Source organism: Trichosurus vulpecula, chromosome 2 (genome assembly GCF_011100635.1).
Source record: "Trichosurus vulpecula isolate mTriVul1 chromosome 2, mTriVul1.pri, whole genome shotgun sequence".
In the NCBI taxonomy this organism is placed as follows: domain Eukaryota; kingdom Metazoa; phylum Chordata; class Mammalia; order Diprotodontia; family Phalangeridae; genus Trichosurus; species Trichosurus vulpecula.
The window spans coordinates 338,449,193-338,471,103 of NC_050574.1; the positions used below are offsets into that span (position 1 = coordinate 338,449,193).

Below are 21,911 nucleotides of genomic sequence, written 5' to 3' on the forward strand. Positions count from 1 at the left end.
CACCCCTGCTCCCATGCCAGCAAAGAGACCCTTGTGATCTCCTTCTGACCAGTTGTTCAACCTCCTTAGAGTCTGGGCTGTGCTGGACTGTACTCCACTGTTAACCCAGTGCTGCATACCTTTCCTGCTGACCTTCTAAGTTGTTTTGGGGTGGAAAATTGTTTCACCTTGTCCTTTCATGGGTTCTGCCACTCCAGAATTTATTTTAGGGAATTATTTAAACATCTCTTGAGGGATTTGGGGGAGAGCTTAGGCAAGTACCTGCCTTTTCTCTGCCACCTTGCTCCCCTCTCCCCAAGATAAAATTTATAACCCACTTCTCTCATCCATTTGGACTATTCATGTAATCCCCTTTTCTCTTCCCTTGTGCTATTGTAGTCAATGTGAATCATTAATTTCTTAATCAAATCAATACGATTCTTTTGTTTTACCTTCATATTGATTACACTGAAGCAAGCAAATAGGTGATCTTAAGTATTTATCACCATCAGTTGTAGGAATTTCTACGCTCTCTGGCCTCTGCTTAAAGACTTTGATTTTACAAATTCTTCTGATTCTTAAATGCTTAGCTTTGGCAAATAGCTGATTTGGGGATGAAGTCATATTTTTTCACATGAGGTTTGTCATATGTTTTTTATTTCTCATTTTTGTAGAAAAGCATCATTCAAATCAACGCTTTTATTTTGTGCTTCTTAATAAAAGAATTTTATTGTGTTCTTGAAGTTTGACAGTGGTGTCCCTGGATGAGTTGAATTTGAGATTTACCCCATTGGCATGCTTTATATTCTGATAATTTGTAACTGTACCCTCCTTTTCGGTAATTCTGAGAAGTTTTCATGCCTAATTTCATTTTCATTCATAAAATCATTTCATAATTTAGGTTCATGTGACAAAGGTTGCCATCTTGACATTTCCAGGAGACTAATAATTCTTAATTTATCTTGCTGTATTCCAGTTCTTAGAAATGACAGTTTCATACACATAGTTTACAAATTTTTTTCTAGCTGTGTAATTTTGTGTTTTCCTGTGTTTTCTTTTTATAACATTTTGTCCTTCAGTGTAATAATCTTTCATTAAGTATATTTGTTTAACATTTACATTTTCTATGAATACTTAATGAACATTTGTTTAACTCAGCTTAATGTACCTGCTCATTTGCATTCTGAGAAAATTCTAGTTTGTTTTTGCGGTTTTGAAGAATGACTTTTCCCCTGACATTTCTGCTTTTGCTTCTTTTAATATTTTCCTATTTTATTTGAACTGTTCCTTTCCCCTCATTCCTCATTTAAGTATTTTTATGTCTAAAAACACATTTCTTTTGAAGGTACCTGATAGTTGTTTTATATTTTGAATTGACTTTATTTCTTCCTGTATTTACTGCTCTGACATTTTTGTGCAGGGACTTTTAGAAATAAATTGAAAAAAATTTGAACAAATTTTTGAAGACAGTGGTTGAATGTTAGCGGAATGGATGGCAATACTTAGGCTTTCCACAAAAGCTTTTATGACCACAAGGAACAATTATGACTCTTTCCTTTTTTAGAAAAAAAAGTATAAGTTAGTATATTTAAAGTATAGTTATAAGTTTGATTAGTGATTTCTCTGTGAATGAAGGTTCTATATGACAAAGTCATATTTAGAAAAAGAAAGGGAAGAAAATCTTCATCAATCATGTGAATCAGTTATAATATTCATCATATGACTGCATAGGGGAAAAGTCTACCAAACTTCTCTTTGTCTTCATGTAGTTGAAAATAGGGACAACTCCAGGCACAATTAGTGTTTATCCAGTATCTCCAGGTACTTTTTTGTACTATTTCTTCCAAAAGCAACCCTTTCACCCTGCTAAAATAGGAAACAGCATTATACATCAGGCAGCTCTGTATTTCAATCTGATATAAAACTTTCTGAATAATGAGAATTGATGTAATGATAAATAGTTCATTATCTTCCAGGCTTTCTTAGCTTCAGCATTTTGAGGTATATTTTAGTGATCTTTTAGGGACAGGGATTCATGTGCTTAGCTGTCACTGGTTTCTTCCAGGACATGAATTCCATTCTGCCCTATTCCAAATCTACCCAAGCAATCTACCTCTTCTGTCCTTAATCCAACCTTTTTCTTACACAAGACATACACAGCAATACAAGTATGTGTTCCTCCAAATGTAATAGTATTCTCTACACAATTGGTATGTAAATGTTTAATTGAATTTTTCATGGAAACTCTTCTCCTTTTATTTCTGCTGTATTAGAATACATTCCTGTGTTTATAGTTTTATCTTTTTTTATATCTAGTAACAGTGTTTCTGATATATATAATCAGAATGCTGCTTTAATGAAGGCATCTCTGTAAATGCATATGAAATTATGCTCTTATAACAAAGTGAAGGAGTATACTTACTGTATATTATCTGAAACCTCAGCGATATAAATATTTTAGGTTCCTGTAATGCCATCCTTGTTATTGAGCAGCCAGCCTAGTCCAGTGTAGAATTCTAAATAGTAGCAGGAATGAGGTTACCACAGATCTCTTGCTGTACTATTAAGGATTTTTTTCTTGTTAACAAAGAGACAATATGATTTGGGGACTACTAAAAGTGGAAACTACAATTCCTAACAGCACCAGTAATTTTCAGTTCCTAAGTCCTGCATCTTAACACTTTCACCAAAAGCTCTGAACTAAAAACAAACCCTTTTACTAAAAAGTTCTCTCAGCTTTTTCAGTTTATAGGAGAATAAATTGTGTTGTAAAACTTGATTCTGTAAAATGTTTCATTATTCCTAGTTTTACAAGTAAAAATATAGCCAAATTTCTTTTATTTGTTCATTATTGTACAAGAAAGACATTTTGTTTTCAAGCATAGTTAGAAAGGTTGTATTGTTGACAGCAAATATCATAAGGCTAGGCTATTTTTAGTGCTTGCTGTTTTCTGAATCACCATTTTACAGTGCATCATGATTTGTTAGTTTCCCTTTTCTAATATTCTTCCATATCTCTTTTTTCAGAACAGAGAACTCCAGATCATGAGAAAGCTAGATCACTGTAACATAGTCCGATTGCGTTATTTCTTCTACTCCAGTGGAGAGAAGGTAGGTATGATTGTAATGCATGCAGAAAATGTAAATAGAGAGAAACAGGTACTATAGGAATCATTGAGTCAGAGTCTGGCATATTATAAATGCTGGTGCTAATTAAAATAAAACCATGTTATTTTTTAATAAAACTTTATAGGTTTTTATGTTTTTAGGTTATTATTATTTTTATCCTTATGACATCCCTATTCTGGATTATCTACATTTTATTGATGAGCAAATGGAGGTATCCACAGTTGTGGATCTGGCACTTGAGCCTAGGCCTTTGAAGTCCAAATCCAGTATGTTTTCTGTCATACTAATCTGCCTCTCTGATATGAAATATCAGAAATTGAGAAAATGTGACAAAGGCCTAAGTTTCTCCCTCTTTGTTTTCTCTCTGATTTAAAGGATCGAAGGAAGTTTTTATTGTTTGTTCTTAATGCATTATAGAATATTTTATATATTACTTTGTACTTGTTGATTCACGTAGTAGTCCATTATTAGTATTTTTGGGGGAAGGGTAAAGTATTGTCACTTTGAAAAGAAAGGGATTTTTAGCAGAAAGGGTAATATAAACTGAGACTCTACTACAGAGTATTCCTATCTTCTTCACCAACTGAAAGGATGGTGTTATAGAATAGTATAAGTAAGCTGAAAAGAGGTGAGGGGAGGAGTTGTGCAAGAGGCAAAGAATTATTTCTTGAGACATCCATATGGACATCTATCCATTTTTGACATTTCTTAACCAAGATCATTCTTTCCAATTGTTACACTTGACCACTGTATTTGTTAGTATTTACTTTCAGAAAAAAAGTAGCTTTAATTAAATGGACACATTTATATTTCAACAGTTTTGATATGTGCATTGCTTCTACTGAGCTTCAGAAAAGTAGTGGCATTCCGTGAGTGCAAGTAACTTGTTTAACTTCTATTTTAAAAAGTCCTGAGTTAGTTTGAAAACCTTCCTTCATAGAGGAAACAAAGTTACTGCTTTTGTAGATGATATAATAGTTCACTTAGAGAACCCTAGAGAGTCAACCAAAAAATTAATCGAATAAAACACTGGCGGGTCTACTTGCTAAGATGTACACAGGAAATATATGACTATAACTACAAAACACTTTTTACACAAATAGAAATCTCTCTAATTGGTGAAATATTAATTGTTCATGGGTGAGCTAAGCCAATATAATAAAAATGGCAGTACTAAGTTTATTAACTTAGTGGCATAAACATCAAATTACCAAAGGATTACTTTATAAAGGTAGAAAAAATGACACAGTTTACGTGGAAGTGCAGTAGGTCAAGGATCCCATGGGAAATAATGAGAAAGATTGGGGAGGAAAGGAGTCTTACAGTGCCAGACCTCACACTATACCACAAACCATAATCACCAAAACATTCTGGTACTGGTTAAGAAATAGAGAGGTTGATCTAGGCATCTATGTGGCACAGTGGATAGGAACTTAACCTGGAGTCAGGAAGACCTGAGTTCATACCCTAGCTTTTTGACCTTGGATAAGTCATTTAACCTTTGCCTCAGTCTCCTTAACTGTAAAATGAGTCTAATAATAGTGCCTGCCTCCCGTGATTGTATTGAAGCTCACATGAGATAATATTTGTAAAACACTTAGTACAGTGCTTAGCAAATAGTAAGCACTATATAAATGATACTGATGATGATGGTGATGATGATGGATGATTGGAATAGGTTAGGAATATAATATACAGACAAAAATGAATACAGTAGCCCAAAGATCCCAGCTATTGCAATTAGAACTTTATATTTAATAAAAGCTGTTAGAGTGACATCATAAACAGAGGAGCAAAGAAGAAATTATTTGTCAGATCTGTGGATAGGGGAAAAATTCATGACCAAACAAGATTTAAAGAGACATACAAATGATAAAATGGATAATTTTTTTTAATATAAAATTTAAAATGTTTTTGCACAGACAGAACCAGTACAGCTAATATTAGGAGAGAAACAGTAAATGGGGGAGGAAAATCTTTGCAGCAAGATTCTTTGATAAAGCTTCATGATGTATAAGGACTTGATGTTTCATATTTGTAAGACTAAGAGCCATCCCCAGATTGATACATCTTCATAGCATATAAATAGTTTTTAGAAAAAGAAATCCAAGATAACAATAGACAGGAAAAAATGCTCCAAATCGCCATCAATTAGAGAAATGCAAATGTAAAAGTTCTTGATGTGTCACCTCATACCCCTAAGATTGGCAAAGTCAATAAAAATGGAAAAGGACAAATAATGGAGGAGTTGTGGGAAAACAGGTACATAATGCTCTCTTGGTAGAGCTATAAACTGGTAGAGCCATTCTGGAACTATGCCTAGAAAGCTCTTAAATTGGGCATACCCTTTGACCCAGTAATACCACTACCAAGTGTATACTTCAAAGAGATCAAAGAAAGAGGAAAAGAACCCATGTGTACAAAAACTTCTATAGCATTTCTTTTACCGTGGCAAAGAATCAGAAAATGAGGTGGGGTATGTATTGACAAGTTACAGCATGTGGATGTGATGGAGCAGTTATACAGTAACAACAATATTGTAAAGGTAACCAACTGTGAAAGTCTTAAGTACTCTGATCAGTGACTAACCACAATTCCAGAGGACTCACGATGATTTAAATGTGCTACCCACCCCCAGATGGAGTATAGATTGGGACAATATCTTCTTTGGACATGACCCAAATTGAAAATTTGTTTCGCTTGGCTATACATATTTGTAACTCTGGTTTTGCTTTTCTTGTTTTCCCATTAGGAGAAGGGTTGGACATGTAGTAGAAGGGATAGAAAGTAGATTGTCATTGATTAAATATTATATTTAATTTTAAAAACTTAGGAGTCTTAGCACTTACAAAGCTAGAGTTGCTGCCCTGATCTTCAGGGTTTTATTATTGTTGCTATTCTAATTCTTCTCATCTTAAATTTGGTTGAATGAGAGATGGTCTACCTGAGAGAGCTCACTATTCAGTGTTTTGTTGTTGTTGTTTAATATATGGTAGATCATTACACAAGATGGATAAAATGACTGCTTTTTATAACAGCAACAATATCAGAATGTGTAAGCACATGTTTTCCAGGCCCAACAGCAGGCAGGATGAGAGGCATGATAATGTACTTTATCCTCTTATTACTTGGTTTTGATTTCTTATATACTTAGGTCTCTATTTTTGAGAACTTTTCATTGCACAAAGATTGGATGTGACCATTTGATATGGCAAGATCTATTAAAAAACATCGTTCTTAAAAATTTATGGGTCAGCATTATGACTGGGTGATTATAGGCAACAGTTTTGTTTCTGATGATGATCTCATTATATTTGAGTTTATCTACTGAATTTTCAAATACATTTTGGGTTTCATATTTGTAGTACAGGGATTCCTTGTTTATTTTTGAAGGACAGGGTGATACTGTGCTTCCACAGTGTATAATTTTGGCTGTTTGGTCATGTATTTTTAGGTATTTGGTAGGTGCTAAATTTTCTCAACTTGTGGTCACATATATTACACAGTTTTTATAGTTGTCATTATCATAGTCACCATCATCTGAATAACCATAAACAAAATCAAATTAATGTGCCAATAAGTAAAATCTTACATGCAAACCTTAGTATTCAGCACAGTTGAATCTAATGAATGCACAATGGGGCAAAAAAAAAATACTGCTTTGTTCTCACTGAGGATGAAAATACCTAGGCTGGCTTGATTTCGGAGAAAAGGAAAAAAGTTACTTGAGTCCGAGGCAGGAGATATTTTCTGAAGTACTGAGTATACTGCTAGTAATCTTGGGCAGTTAACTCTTCCTGCTGCTTAGTTTCTTCCTTTTATGGGGAATTTAGTTTGAGAAGGGCAGAGCTGAAACAAAGCCAAAACTAGTAAGACAGACCTCTGTACATGTTGATAGATCCCAAAGAAATAAATGGTTTTAAGTACAGATTGCTATAGATACAGCTACTTCTTAGACAGTCTCAAGTATAGGCTAGCACAGAACATCTTGCATATGCAGATTATGTGTTTATTAAATTACAGCAAATGCTTGCTCAATTAAAGATCCTTATCCTCTTGTCCTGAGATTTCTTAGTTAGCAATTGAGCAGACATTTTTAAAACACTGACTACTTAATGATTGGTTGACTCTCTGCAAGGTGTTGTCTGTATAATACAATATCCAACTGAGGTTAAACAACCAGCAGTATCAGTTCTTGGCACATCAAGAGGCTGTTTGAACCTAGAAACATCACACACAATCTAGGCTAATCTATAATAGAATCCTCTCTGCCCTGTTATTGATAATTGGTCATGAAGCCTCTGCCTGAATAGCTCACTCCTTCTTAGGCTACCTCATTACATTTCTACATCATTCTCGTTGTTAGTAAGTTTTTATTTGCATCAAGCCTAAATCTGCCTCTTCAGCTTCCAGTGCTACATTTTTTGGTGCCAACCTCCCACCCCCAGCCAATTCTGATCCTTCTTCCCCTCGACAATCCTTCAGATACGGTATTTTATGCATTCCATCGTCTGCCCCCAGAGACTTCTCCTTTCCATTTCCTTCAGCTGAATTTGATGTGACATGGAGTTAGTTCGCCTTTTTGTTTACAAAGTTAATTAGTCGTTTTATTGTTTTCTTTATTCTCATGTCCATGTTACCTCTCCAGATTTGTTTCTTGCTACTTCTCCTCTTGGGCTCCTTTCTGGCTGTGCTGGACAGCTCACTGTCCCTTGTTCACACTCTGCCTTTTTTCATGCTGTCCACTAGCCAAAAATGGGCTTTCCTAATACTCTTTCCCCTTAAGAATTAACCCTGGTGGTATCTTTACTTTCAGCCTAGGGGGGAATCAGGGGAGGCTTTCTGGAAACTTCTTCAAATTTAATTTATAGTATTCTGTACCTTTTTTTTCATTTAATCATATTCTGTATTACTTGTTTATACATATTTCTCCCAATTCTGTCTCCCTATCATTTAATTAGAAGCTCCTTGAGGGCAGGGCCTGTTTGCTACTTTGTTGTTGTTATTCACTTGTTTCTTACTCTACATAACTTCCATGGACAAGTTTTCTTGGCAGAGATTCTGGAGTGGTTTGCCATTTCCTTCTCCTATTTATTTTACAGATGAGGAACTGAGGCAAATTGGGATTAAGTGGCATGTCCACGGTCACATAACCACCAAGTGTCTGAGGTCAGATTTGAATTCAGCACTTCTGATCCCAGGCCCAGTGCTCTATCTACTGCACCACTTAGCTGCCCCATTTGCTACTTTAGCTTTTACAAATAAATGTTGACTGAAACTGCACCTAATGTCTTTAATCATATCATTCTATTGGAAGTAAAAGTACTATTGTCTTCTGGCATTTATGTACTGCCCTCTTTAAAAAAAAATCCCCTAAGAGGCATCTACTGTGTTCAAGTGATCCTCTTAATACATATAATTTTACATTCTTCAGGTATTTGGTAAACAGATGTAAGTGTAAGACCCTCAGGTAGGAAAGTAAAAATTAGAATTGTCTGCTCACTGCTTGAACTGTACACACAAAATCAGTCATGAGCAAAGGGTTCTACTGTACCCTTAAATACTCATCTAAATACTCTCAGCTGAGGAAGAAGGGAAGAAGGGGAAGCCCAACCGGCTTCATTGCAAGGGGACAGCTAGAAAAGGCATTTGAGGTTCGACCAGCTCATGTGAGAGACAAGAACCTCTGACTGGATCCATGTCTCAAATTCATTCTGTGGTTAGGATCAAACTCAAGTTACTACTTTTGCAACTTAGAAAATAATTTCTTTCTTGGAAAACTGACTTGGCCACCACGTTTATCTAAGAAGTTATAGAATTGTTAATGGTGCTGTGAGGCATTTTATGTTTTAAAATATCATAGCTGACTTGGAAAGTGAACAACTAGTTTACCTCCTAACATTTGCCTCAGAACCTTTTCTCCCCTGTTTTCATATATTTTCCTCTTTTTCCTTATATGCTGTCTCCCCCTTTCTACTCTTGTTTCTCTCCCCCTTTTCAAATTTTACAACCACCTTTCTCTTTCACTGCACTTTCACTCCCATTTCTTTTTAGAAGCTTGTTATGTTTTAGAAGTAAAAAAATTTTAATATGCCTTGAATTAAGCCCAGTGGGCCCAGTATTTTATGTTTTTCTAAGGAAGAAGACCAGTAAGTTGTTCTTTTACTTGAATGTGTCCCTTAATTGATTTTTTTTCCAATGCATTACTGAGCTTCTACAGAAACAAGTTTCACAGCCATTGGGAAAAAGGTTTTGAAAGTTGCTAAAAAGAAAAAGCAAACTATATTTGATGAGTATGAGAAATGTGCTCACTCTAAAAAGAACAATACTCATTGTGAAGCCAAGAAAGGTCTTTTTTATTTTATATTCACTGAGAATGGGTAGCTCCCTGTACCCCTACTCAGACAGATGCAATGCTTTTTATCCTTTTCCCAATTCAGATTTTCCCCTTGCTCTCCATTGGCTAGCTGCAACCTCCCAAACCACCCATTTCATGTTCTCTTACTTGATATGTTCCCCCTCAAACAGCTCGTTAAGCATGCATACAAGCTTGTGACCTTTTACGTGATCAGAAGCCTAGTTCTGCTAGGTTACAGCTCTGATTAGAACCAGTCACCTCTCACTTATATTCTGTTATCACTCCAAGCTGTAGAAACAGAATTCCTTCTTTTGTTTCTCACATGAGAAACCCCCTAGATTACCCAAAAAATCCTCTCCACAGCCTTCTTTCTTCCTTGAGGACACTCATTGATCTCTAATTTGTAAGGTAGAGAAGCTAATTCGCTTGGCACACTAGAGTTGATATCCAGAAGAGACATTAGATATCATTTGGTCTAACAATCCAATTTTACTTATGAGGAAATTAAAGAGAAGTTAAATGCTTTATACAAGACTACATAGATAACTCTCAGAGCCAAAATTCAAACTCAGACCCTCTCTCTAAGTTCAGAGCTTTTTCTCTTCACAGAGATGGCACTGCTGCATAGGTGACGTAGATGGAGGCAGGTTTGAGCAATCATATTAATGCCTATCTCTTACTGATTACAGGTACTTTGTGAGGTATGGAATGAGATGGTATCTAAAATTTTATGAAATTTCATGAATATCTTTTAATATAAAGCCCTATGCTGTCAAAGGGATTGTTTTTCTAAACTTGGGAGGGGAGGAGGGCACCAGACTCGGATGAGTGGAAACCTTATGATATAGAGAGTATTATCGAAGTCTCAGTGTAGTTTTAAGCTTGCGTTGATTTTGGAACATCCTCCATATTGGGATGGGGGTGGGTGGGAGGGGAAGAAATCAGTGTCTGCCAAGCAGCATTTATATTTTTAAAGAAGAGCAATTTGGATAAGGGACCCTATCCTATATTTTAACTTAACATTTTGGTAAAACTAAAGCCACACAGAGAGACATGAAAGACTTTGCCAGAGTTAATGACTTTGTCACTGATTTCAGCTCCATTCAAATCCAAATGCAGTAAGATTGCTCCACTGGACAAACTTCCTTCACTGTTCCTTCACCTATCAGTTAAATGGGTAGCACTTTTATTTATTTATTTTACTTCTTCTTTGTGGTGCCCCACCCTACCCTTACCACTTTAAGGCCTCTTTTTGGCCATATTCCCAAGCCTCAGGACTATAAATAATCTAGTTGCTAGCCTATGACTGGAGAGAGAAGGGATGAAAGCCAAGGTACCCAGAGGACAAAGGCCAAAGACTTGAGATGTGGCATAATTGCAGCCTTAGTCTTGAGTTGTAATTATTAATATTTATTGCACTAGAGCAATGTATACTTACTTAAATTAATAGAGAAAAGATTTTTAGGGGATACTAATTGGAAAAAGACAGGTGGCCATCTTTTTCTGACTAGAGATTAGTTGGATTTTGTGAGTACCTACAAAGTATATGAATTGTGATACTTGTGTTCATGACAAATTCAGAGCATGAGGAGAGTATTTTACTATACCATATCTACTACCATGATTTAAATTTGATTAATAATCTTAGATCTTACCTTTTTATCATTCCTTATGTCCATTATCGTTATTTATTGTTCCTCTTCCCTTATGTCTGGCTATTTCTATTTCTCTTCCTCCCCTTCTTTTCTTCTTCTTGTCTTTCTCCTTTCCTTTTTTTCCCCTTCGGCTAAAAACATGGAAGATGTCCCAGAAAGCAAATTTTTATATATGTGTACACATACATACATATATCTGCATGTATGTATATATATTCTGTCATAGATATTCAAAGTAAAAAAAATGTCCCTTCCCCTTAAAACTATATGTTCTTTTTGCCTTTACTTTGGAGGAATTCTATTTTTTAATTAGGATTTTTTATTTTTAGTTTACAATGCTCAGTTCCACATGAATTTGAGTTCCAGACTTTCTCCCTCTCCCACCCCCCCAAGACAGAATTCTATTTTTTAAATTCTGTTCATTGTAGAAATAGAAAGAAGAGATTGCCAGGAGTTCCATGTGCTTAAATGTAATATAAATTTTATTTTTTAGAATGTAAACTCCCTGAGGGTATGGAATATTTCATCATGGTCTTTTAATAGCATAGTGCATTATATTAATGGATGTTTAATAAATGTTTGGATTTAAATGAATTTGAACCCAGGGAGGTTATAGGCTCTATAGATCTTCAAAAAGGATACAGAAGGCTATGTGCATTGGGTGATTTTTAAAATTACTTGCCTAAAGGTAAGGGTCATGGAATACGATCATATATAGGTATATATGTAGACATCAGTCTTTCTGAACTTGGTCACATACACAGTACAGTGGTTAGGGGATGATTCAGTGTAATATCTTGAAGTTTCTTGAATCATTGAGAAGGATTAAATTATATTGAATGTGGTTTTAATGTTTGATATTTTGATGTATTTATGGTCTCATTAATGTGAATACTTATACATTGCATTTTTACCCGTGTCTTTCTATTCAATGTAACTCTTGTTCATGTCCTGTAAGTCTTCCACATTAGGTCCTCGTTTTGTACTGAGGCTTTTATGACATTGGGGGTACCAGTGGAGTGCTCAAATTATCCATTGGCCATCTCCTGCCAAACTGACCTTCTTTCTTTTCTTCATTTAGGATTCTTCATCTCCTGCCTCCGTGCCTTTGCAGTGGCTATCCATCATGCCTGGAATGCTTTCTCTCCTTACCTCAGAGAATCCTTTCTTTCTTTAAGATGTAGTTAAGATACCATCTTCTGCAGGAAATCTTTCTTAATTCACCCAAACCACTGGTGCCCTCTCTCCCATAGAACCTTATATTTAATGACTTTATGTATGTGTGTGTTAACTATTTTATGCTACATATTTTTATTTGTATTTGTGGTCTCCCCCGTTAGAATGTAAACTCATTTTGAGTAGAGACCATTTTATACTTTGTTCAGTAGACATCTTAAGCTCAACATGTCCAAAACTGAACTCACTATCCTTTCCCCTAATCTGTTGCCAAGGTCTCTTGATTTTATATCTGTAACATCTTTCATGTATGCTCCCCTTTTTCCTCTGACATTACTGCCACCCTACTGCGTACCTCCATCTCCTCACATAAGGACTACTACAATAGCCTTCTGGTTGGTCTCCCAACTGAAGTCCATTCTTCAGCCAGGTGTCAAAGCAAACTTCTTAAAGCACAAGTCTGCCCATGTCAATCTTCTCTCCCCCACTGCCCACTTGCCTGCTACCTGCCCTCCACTCCCAGCCCTCACCCCCAGTCAAACTCTAGTGGTTCCCTGTCACCTCTAGGATCAAATGTACAGTCCTTAGTTTGGCTTTCAAAGACTTTCATAATCTGTCTCTTCTCCTCCCCCCAGTCCTCTTATACTACCCACCCCAATGTACTAGTGATACTGTTCTCTTTGAAACTCCTGTCACAGGACACTCCATTCCCTAGGTCTGAGCATTTTCTTTTTCTTTTCTTTCTTTTTACGGTGTGAATACTGGCTTTTTTTCCCTCTTTATTTCTTTATTTAATATTTCTTAGTTTTCAACATTGATTTCCACAAGATCGGGGGCAGCTAGGTGGCACAGTGAGTAGAGCACCGGCCCTAAAGTCAGGAGGATTTCCACAAGATTTTCAGTTACAAATTTTCTCCCCATTTCTACCCTACCCCTACCCTAAGATGGTATATATTCAGATTGTCCCTTTCCCTAGTCTGCCTTCCCTTCTGTCACCCACCCTCCACCTTTTCCCCTTTCCCCTTACATTCGTGTAGGACAAGATAGCTTTCTATACTCCATCGCCTGTATATCTTATTTCCCAGTTGCATTTAAAAATCAACTTTTTTCGAGCATTTGTTTTTAGAACTTTTAAGTTCCAAATATTCTCCCTTCTTCTCTCCCCACCCACCCTCCTTGAGAAGGCAAACAATTCAACATAGGCCAGACATATATCATTATGCAGAACACTTCCATAACCGTTATGTTGTGAAAGACTAACTATATTTCCCTCCATCCTATTCTGTCTCCCTTTATTCAATTTTATCCCCTTGACCCTGGCCCTTTTCAAAAGTGTTTGCTTTTGATTACCTCCTTCCCCATCCCCCCTCCCTTCTATTATCCCCGCTCTCTTATCCCCTTCCTCCCTACTTTCCTGTAGGGTAAGATACCCAATTGAGTGTATATCTTATTCCCTTCTTAAGTCAAGTCTGATGAGAGCAAGATTCATTCATTCCATTTCACCTGCCCCCTCTTCCCTTCCAACATAACAGCTTTTTCTTGCCACATTTATGTGAGATAATTTACCCCATTCTATCTCTCTTTTTCTCCATCTCCCAATATATTTCTCTCTCCCCCCCTTAGTTGTATTTATTTATTTTTAGATATCATCCCTTCATGTTGAACTTACCCTGTGGCCTTTGTCTATACACACACACACACACACACATACATATGTATTCTCTTCAACTACTCTAATACTTAGAAAGGTTTCATGAGTTACAAATATCATCTTTCCATGTAGGAATGTAACCAAAACAGTTCAACTTTAGTAAATCCCTTATGATTTCTCTTTCTTGTTTACCTTTTCGTGCTTCTCTTTATTCTTGTATTCGAAAGTCAAATTTTCTCTTCAGCTCTGGTCTTTTCTTTTTCAAGAATGCTTGAAAGTCCCCTATTTTATTGAAAATCCATATTTTGTCCTGGAGTATTATACTCAGTTTTGTTGGGTAGGTGATTCTTGGTTTTAATCCTAGCTCCTTTGACCTCCAGAATATCATATTCCAAGCCCTTCGATCCCTTATGTAGAAGCTGTTAGATCTTGTTTTATCCTGATTGTGTTTCCACAGTACTCAAATTGTTTCTTTCTGACTGCTTGCAATATTTTCTTCTTGACCTGAGAACTCTGGAATTTAGCTATAATATTTGTAGGAGTTTTTTGTTTCTTGTTTGTTTGTTTTTTTGAGATGATCAGTGGATTCTTTCAATTTCTGTTTTACCCTCTGGTTCTAGAATATCTGGGCAATTTCCTTGATAATTTCTTGGACGATGTTATCTAGGCTCTTTTTTTTGATCATGGCTTTCAGGTAGTCCAATAGTTTTTAAATTATCTCTCCTGGATCTATTCTCCAGGTCAGTGGTTTTTCCAGTGAGATATTTCATATTGTCTTCCATTTTTTTCATTCTTTTGGTTATGTTTTATAGTTTTTTGATTTCTCATAAAGTCACTAGCTTCCACTTGCTCCATTCTAATTTTTAAGGTGGTATTTTCTTCAGTGGTCTTTTGGATCTCTTTTTCCATTTGGCTAATTCTGCCTTTCAAGGCATTCTTCTCCTCATTGGCTTTTTGGAGCTCTTTTGCCATTTGAGTTAGTCTATTTTTTAAGGTGTTATTTTCTTCAATGTTTTTTGGGTCTCCTTTAGCAAGTCATTGACTTGTTTTTCTGATTTTCTTGTACCACTCTCATTTCTCTTCCCAATTTTTCCTCTACTTCTTTTACTTGCTTTTTCAAATCCTTTTTGAGCTCTTCCATGGCCTGAGCCCAATTCATATTTTTCTTGGAGGCTTTTGATGTAGGCTCTTTGACTTTGTTGACTTCTTCTGGCTGTATGTTTTGATCTTCTTTGTTGTCAAAAAAAGATTCTATGGTCTGAATCTGTTTTTGCTGCTTTGTTATGGTCCCAGCCAACTACTTGACCCTTGAGCTTTTTGTCAGTGTATGAGTGATTGTAGAGTAGAGAGTACATTGTCCCAAGCTTTAGGGTCCAAGCATTGCTGTTTTCAGAGCTACTTCTCCTTCACTGTCACTGCAAGTTCTGCTACACCAGCGCTCCTCCTCCCCCCAGAACCGCCAAGTAGGACCATGACTCAGATCCAAGCAGGGTTCAGGAAGAGAACCCTGCTTCTGCCCCAGGAAGTGCTCCCTGCACTCCTGCTCTGATCTGCTGCTGGGTGGGCCTGGGGCCTGAAGCAACTGCAGCTGGAGCTCTGGAAGCAGCCGCAGTAGCACTCCTCTCATCCAGATCCAGGAGTTATCCTACTGGCCTGCTAATTTGTCTTTGGTATTTGTGGGTTGAGAAGTCTGGTAGCTGCCACAGCAAAGCTCTGCCTGATCTCCTCAGCGCCTGGTCTATCCTGCTGCGGTCCATGCTGGGCTGAGCTCTGCTCCCAGCATGGTGCAATAAACACTTCCTAGTGACCATCCAGGCCATCTTAGGCTAGAGACCTGTTTCCCTTTTGTTATTTCATGGGTTCTATAGCTCTAGAATTTGTTCAGAGCCATTTTTTGCAGGTGTTTGGAGGTATTTCGGGGACAGCTTAAGCAAGTCTCAGTTTTCCTGCCACCATCTTGGCTCTACCCCAGTCTGAGCATTTTCACTGGCTGTCCCTCATGCCTGGACTGCTCTTCCTCCCCATCTCTACCTCATAATTATCCCTCTTAATTCTAGTGCTTTCCTTACATTGGTTATCTCCAATGTTTCCTGTAGATCTTGTTTGTGTGTAGTTGTTTACATGTTGTCTCTCCTATTACACTGTTACCTCTTTAAGAGCAGGGATTATCTTTTGCTTTTTTTTATTTATATCCCCAGTGCTTAGCCCAGTGCCTGGCACTGTTAAATGTTTATTGACTGACTACTTGTATCCCCAGCATGTAGCACCATGCCTGATATATGGTAGGCATGAATTAAATAATTATTGATTTATTGAGGGGGAAACTTTAGAGGTTCTATGTTATTTCTCAAAGGAAATGTAACTTGGTCTCTTCTTTCATTTTGGGCCAGTTCATCCAAGTCATATCTGTTGATGGACCAACTGTGGGGTTAGTCCACCACTTGCATGTCATAGCCTGGATAATAGACAATATACATTGTGGTGGGAAAAAGTAATGACCTTCAGTCCTATGCAGAGCTCCTCTTGTTTCTGCTGTGATAGGGGGCAGAGGAAGCTAAAAACGATGTTGTTTTTAGGCTGTCTATAATCATTAATAATCATTATTATTGCTGTAAATGGGAGATTGTTGTCTAGTAGCCAAAGATTGGACATATAAGTGAAGAAATAGAATTGTATTGATCTTGACATACTTGCTTTAAATGAAAATATAAGATAAAGTTGCAGTTAAATAGAAGGATAGCTCACAGACTCTTCTGGAGATATTAATAAAAGAGCTAATAGAGTTGCTTTATCGTGTGTCCAAAAACAATAAGAAATCATTCAGAGGAGCTTTGGTCATCTATCACATTGCTTGTGATAAACATTTGCAAAAAAAAAAAAAACCTTATGAAAACAATGTAGTTTATATACCAGAATCTGTTGCAAGATGATAGGAAGGTGAAAAAATCTTTAAGAAACTTGATAAAATCCTCCAAATTAAATCACCTTCTACTTCAATACTTGGTGAGTTTAATGTGGGGGAGGAGTGGAAAATACATGGGAAAATAGGGTTCAAGAGTAAAAGCTGGGAAAGACCAATGGGTTGTGGATTACACCAGAAGCATTATACCCATATCATGATTTCTTACTTCAAGAAAAAAGCCAAGAAGTATTTGATATAGCAAGCAGAAACCCCCAAAATTGCAGAAATTGAAATTGTTAATATTTCAACTGACAGGAAATGACCAGTTACTGTTATGGAAATCATTTCTTAACTTTCTGTCATATTCCCTCAGATCACTGTGGCCATACAAATAACAAAATAAATAAAAAGTACAAGAAAGAGAAAATATGGCAGACAAGTAAAGAAACACCAGTCTGCTTTAGTTTTTGTGTTAATTCTTATACCTGAATTGCTTGGAAAAACCAAAAACTCTAATATGCAGTTAGCTTCTAACTTGGGAGCCTTTTTCATTTGTAACTCAGATGTTTGAAACTGAGAATGCACACCCAAGCCATTTCCAAACCATGTCACCTGTACTCTGGACAGTTCTCTTTGTCCTTCTCCTGCTAGAATGTGGATTCTGTCCCTAAGACCTTGGGCTTTGATAGGTGATCTTTCTCCTTACCTTGCCTGTTAATAGGGTGGGGTTTTTTGTTTTGTTTTGTTTTGTTTTTACCACCACCACCAGCTCCACTTTATATGTTATTCCTCCCCCCTTTAAAATTTAGGTGATGCTCATTCTCCCTACTTCTTATCTTTTATTTGCAAACCCGGATTGTATTAGTAGTTCCTACTCCCAACCCCCTGCCCTTCCTCCTTCTTCCTTTTCCAGTGTAGTCTTTATCTCTCTCTTTTAAGTTCATTAAAATATGAACAACAGTAACAAAATATTCTCAGGCCTTTTGTCCACATTAGAATTCTGTGAGGACACTTGTTTTCTTCATCTTCTTTTAAAATGTATATGCTTCATTCTTGTGTAGTCCCTTTCAAATTTGTTCAGACATTTCCCTTTTTAAGTTTCTCTTCAGAGTTTCTCCTCAGCTTTCATCTTATAATTAGTAATATTTAGAAGTCCTACATTTCATTAGAGGTCTTTCTCTCTCTTCCCCTAGCCCCCAGATAATGCTTGTTTTTTTTTTTCTGAGAAAGTTATTCTTGGTTGTGAATCTACTTTGCCTTTTGGAATATTGTGTTCTACATTCTCTTCTTTATAGTTGTAGCTGCCAAATCCTGTGTGATCTTGACTATAGCTCTCCAGTATTTTAATTCTCTTTCTGGTTGACTTTCTCTTTGATCTAGAAGCACTGGATTTTGGCTATGGCCTTTTTGATACTTTTCATTTGGAAATTGTTTCAGGAGCTTACCAATGGATTTTTTTTTTAATATTGCCTTTTGCCCTCTAATTTTGGGCAGTTTAATGACTTCTTGAGATATGGTGGTACTCCAGGTGTGTGACTGGTGGGGGGAGTAATTACTTTTTTGTAGGCCAATGATTCTTAGGTATCTTTTATTTTCTTTGACTTGTTTTCAAGGTCTGTTGTTTCTTATATGAACTACTTATACTTTCTTCCATTTTTTTCAGTCTTTTGATTTTTGTTTTAATCATTTGTTCCTTAGAGTCATTAATTTCTGTTTGGTCTGTCTAATTTCAGAGAGTTTGCTATTTGTCTTAGGTTTTGTATTAAGCTATTGATTCTCCTACTATCTAGTGCTTTTATTTCTTTACTAATTTTTCTAGAGATCTCAATTCACTCATAGTATTCCAGGAATTCTAGTTGTGTGTCTAAATCACAGCTTGTAGGCAAGCTGTATTTTTTCTTTGATTCTTTACTTATATATGTTATTGAGTTACTGTCTTCTCACGTTGTTTCTTGGATGTTCCTGGTTCTATTTTAGTTCTTTAAAGGTGTTTGTCTTTTTGTTTACTTATTCTTCCACTATTACTTTTCTAACTGTGGCTTTGTATTTGATCTGAGCTCTGAATACTTATAGAGGGAATTGAGTTTGGTCATGATCTGTATTTTCTGATGTTCTACTCTTGTTTTCTCTCAGTAATGAATTCTCTGTTCTCCAAAGATCTTAAAGGAGGTGGCTCAGGCTGCAGACATGAAAACTTATAGTGTCTCTAAGCTGGTTGGTCTAGGTCTAATTCTGATTGGTGCCCTCTAGATCTGAGTTGTACAAATTCCTGAGCCCATTTTCGGTTTAGTCAAACAACTGGAGTCTTGCCTATTCTCTAGTAGCCTACTGTTGACCCCTGCCCCTGTCACTTGGCTGGAAGGCTCTACTGTTTTCAAAGGATAGAACTATAGACTTTGACCTGAACTCCTTACCTGGCTTATTTTGCTTCAGGTCTCAGCTTGGATCTGTGGGCTGAAAACCCAGTTCCACTGTAACCCCACTTGCAGGGTCAGAGCAAAAGAACTGCCAGTTGGCTGCTTTGAAAAAAGATCTGGAGGTTTTAATGGATTGCAAGTTCAAGATAAGTCATGAGTTTGAATGGCAGCCAAGTTTTTCTGCATTACGAGAAGCAATAGTGACCATAATGAGGTAGGTTCCTCTGTATTCCACCTTAGTCATACTACATAAAGAGTATCCTATTTCCAGCACCACATTTTAAGATTTAAAAAAGCTGGAGTGTTCTATAGGTGGCTAGATTATGAATGGACTGGAAAGCAAGATAAAAGAAGATTATTGAATGAGTTCTATGTATTTAACAAAGAGAAGAGGACTCAGGAAGGATAGGATAGTATTTATTCTTCAAGTATTTAAAGGATGTCATATGGAAAAGACTTACTGTACTTAGTCCCACGGGGCAGAAATAAAAATAGTGGTTTGAAGTTGCTAAGAGGCAGTTTTAGGACTGATCTATAGAAATAGTTCTTAACCAAAAAGGGGTGTTCAAAAATAGAACAGGTTGCCAGAATAGCGAGTTAACATTGTTGGAGTTTTTCAAGGTGGGATGAAAAGGTCAGAAATATTGCACAGGCACTCTTGTTTCAATATGGATTGGACTAGATGCCTTGAAGTTTCTCCTAGTTATCTGATTCTGAGAAAGTCAATTAACAAACATTTATTAAGTGCCTGCTATATGCCAGACACTGTGCTAGGTGTGAAGGATACAAAGAAAGGTGACAGTCCCTCTCAAAGAGCTCATAGTCTAATGGGAGAGACAACATGCAGAAAACTAAGTGCAACCAAGGTATATCCAAGATAAATTGAGAGAATTGACAGAGAGATAGAGGCTCAACATCAAGAGGGATAAGGAAAGCCTTAGATAAAGAAAGTATTATTTTACCTGAGACTTGGAGGAAGCCAGGGAAGTTAAGAAGCAGAGATGAGAAGGGAGAGAGTTCTGGGCATGTGGGACAGCAAGTAAAAAGGCTTGGAGTCTTTAATATCTTAAAACTACACCAAGATTTTGGGCACATCATGTGTACATGTAGACAGACACATATGTATGTCACAGTGTCTCTTAGTAAACCCTTTTAAGATAGTGATCAAAAGAGATCAGAAGTAATTTAGCCAATTAGTCAAGGGATTTTGTTGTTGAAACATTCTATTAAATTATGGTCACAGTTTATAAAATATCATTATAATGAATAAATAGTTAGCCAGTTACGAGTAAAATAAAAGAGCTTGGTAAAGAGTCATCATGTAAGTGTTAGCATTATTTTTATATTTTAAGATCCTGTTCAACTAATAGTTTTTCAGAGGACATTTGGGTCATGTAGTAACTCCTACACTTCTTTTATTTGGAAATTTTTGTATTATTTCTCTATGAGGGATAGTGAAAACTATACCAAGGGTGTGATAGCCAAGTTGGTCACTAGAAGTTTAGATCCCAAATAGTTGTAATTGTTACTGTTGCTTTAAATTCCCTATGTTTCCTCACACTTAATTCTCTACAATGGAACTTTTTTTTCCCCCTAAACTACATCTCTCCCAAACATCCTTGTTTCTGTCAAAGACTCTGATATCTCAGATTGTTAATCTTAGCATTATTCTTGATTCTTTAGTTTCCCTCACCCACAGTGACTGCATTTTGCCATATCTACCTCTACAACATTTCTTACCTCCAAGCTCTTCTTTCCACCATATATCTGCAACCTTAGTCCAGGTCCTTATCACCTCCTGCCTGGTCTTTCTCTGCAAATATCTTGTCTGTTCAATCCATCTGCCACATTTTTGCAAAAGTGGTTTTCCTTAAGTGCAGATATACCTATGTCACTTTCCTTTTTGATTGCCTCTAATGGCTCCCTGTTACCTTTAGTATAGAAGAGAACCCCCTTTTTTGCTTTTAAAGCCCTTCACAACCTAGTCCCACCACAGCTTTCTAGTTTTATTATATATTATTCCTCTTTGAGCACTTTATGTTCCAGCCAAACTGGCCTTCTCCCTGTTCCACATGCAGGGCACTCTATCTTCCATCTCCATGACTTTTGCACTGGCTGTCCCCCATTCCTTGGAATGTAGTCATTCTCCATGCCCCTCCCCCCTTTGAAGTTGCTGAAATACCACCTTCTACCTGAACCTTTTACTGATTCCCTCAATTGTTAGTGGACCTTCCCCCAACTTATTTAACTATTTTATATTTATTAGCCTCATATTTATCCTGTATGTATCCATCCTTCCCATTTGAATGTAAGTTACTTGTGAGTAGGATTTGTTTCGTTCTTTGTATTTGTATTCCCATACTTGGCATAGTACCATGCCATAGATAGTGTTTAATACATGCTTAATGATTGGTGTGGGAAGCAGAAGCTTTAATGTTGATGGAGTTGCCTCAAATAATTTCTTAGTCTCTTCATGGCTTACTCCTATAATTGTACCCTTCATCTTATTATCATCAGCAAGTATTTTACTTCTTGGATCAAGAGGTCTGAAATTCCTTTTTTAAAAAAAAATATTTATTTTTAGTTTTCAACTTTCACTTCCGTAAGATTTTGCTGCTGGACTTTGTTGGTCACATAAAGGAGT

The 21,911-nt window shown here is 36.6% G+C and overlaps 1 protein-coding gene across 4 annotated transcripts in view; it reads left to right on the forward strand.

The window, feature by feature from the left end:
* Positions 1 to 21,911, forward strand: part of GSK3B (glycogen synthase kinase 3 beta) — a 285,006-nt gene that overhangs the window by 123,744 nt on the left and 139,351 nt on the right. For all 4 annotated transcript variants that reach the window (XM_036746202.1, XM_036746204.1, XM_036746201.1 and 1 more), the window contains exon 3: positions 3,007 to 3,090. In XM_036746202.1, coding sequence (XP_036602097.1) covers positions 3,007 to 3,090 — 84 coding nt within the window. The remainder of the gene's footprint in view (positions 1 to 3,006; positions 3,091 to 21,911) is intronic.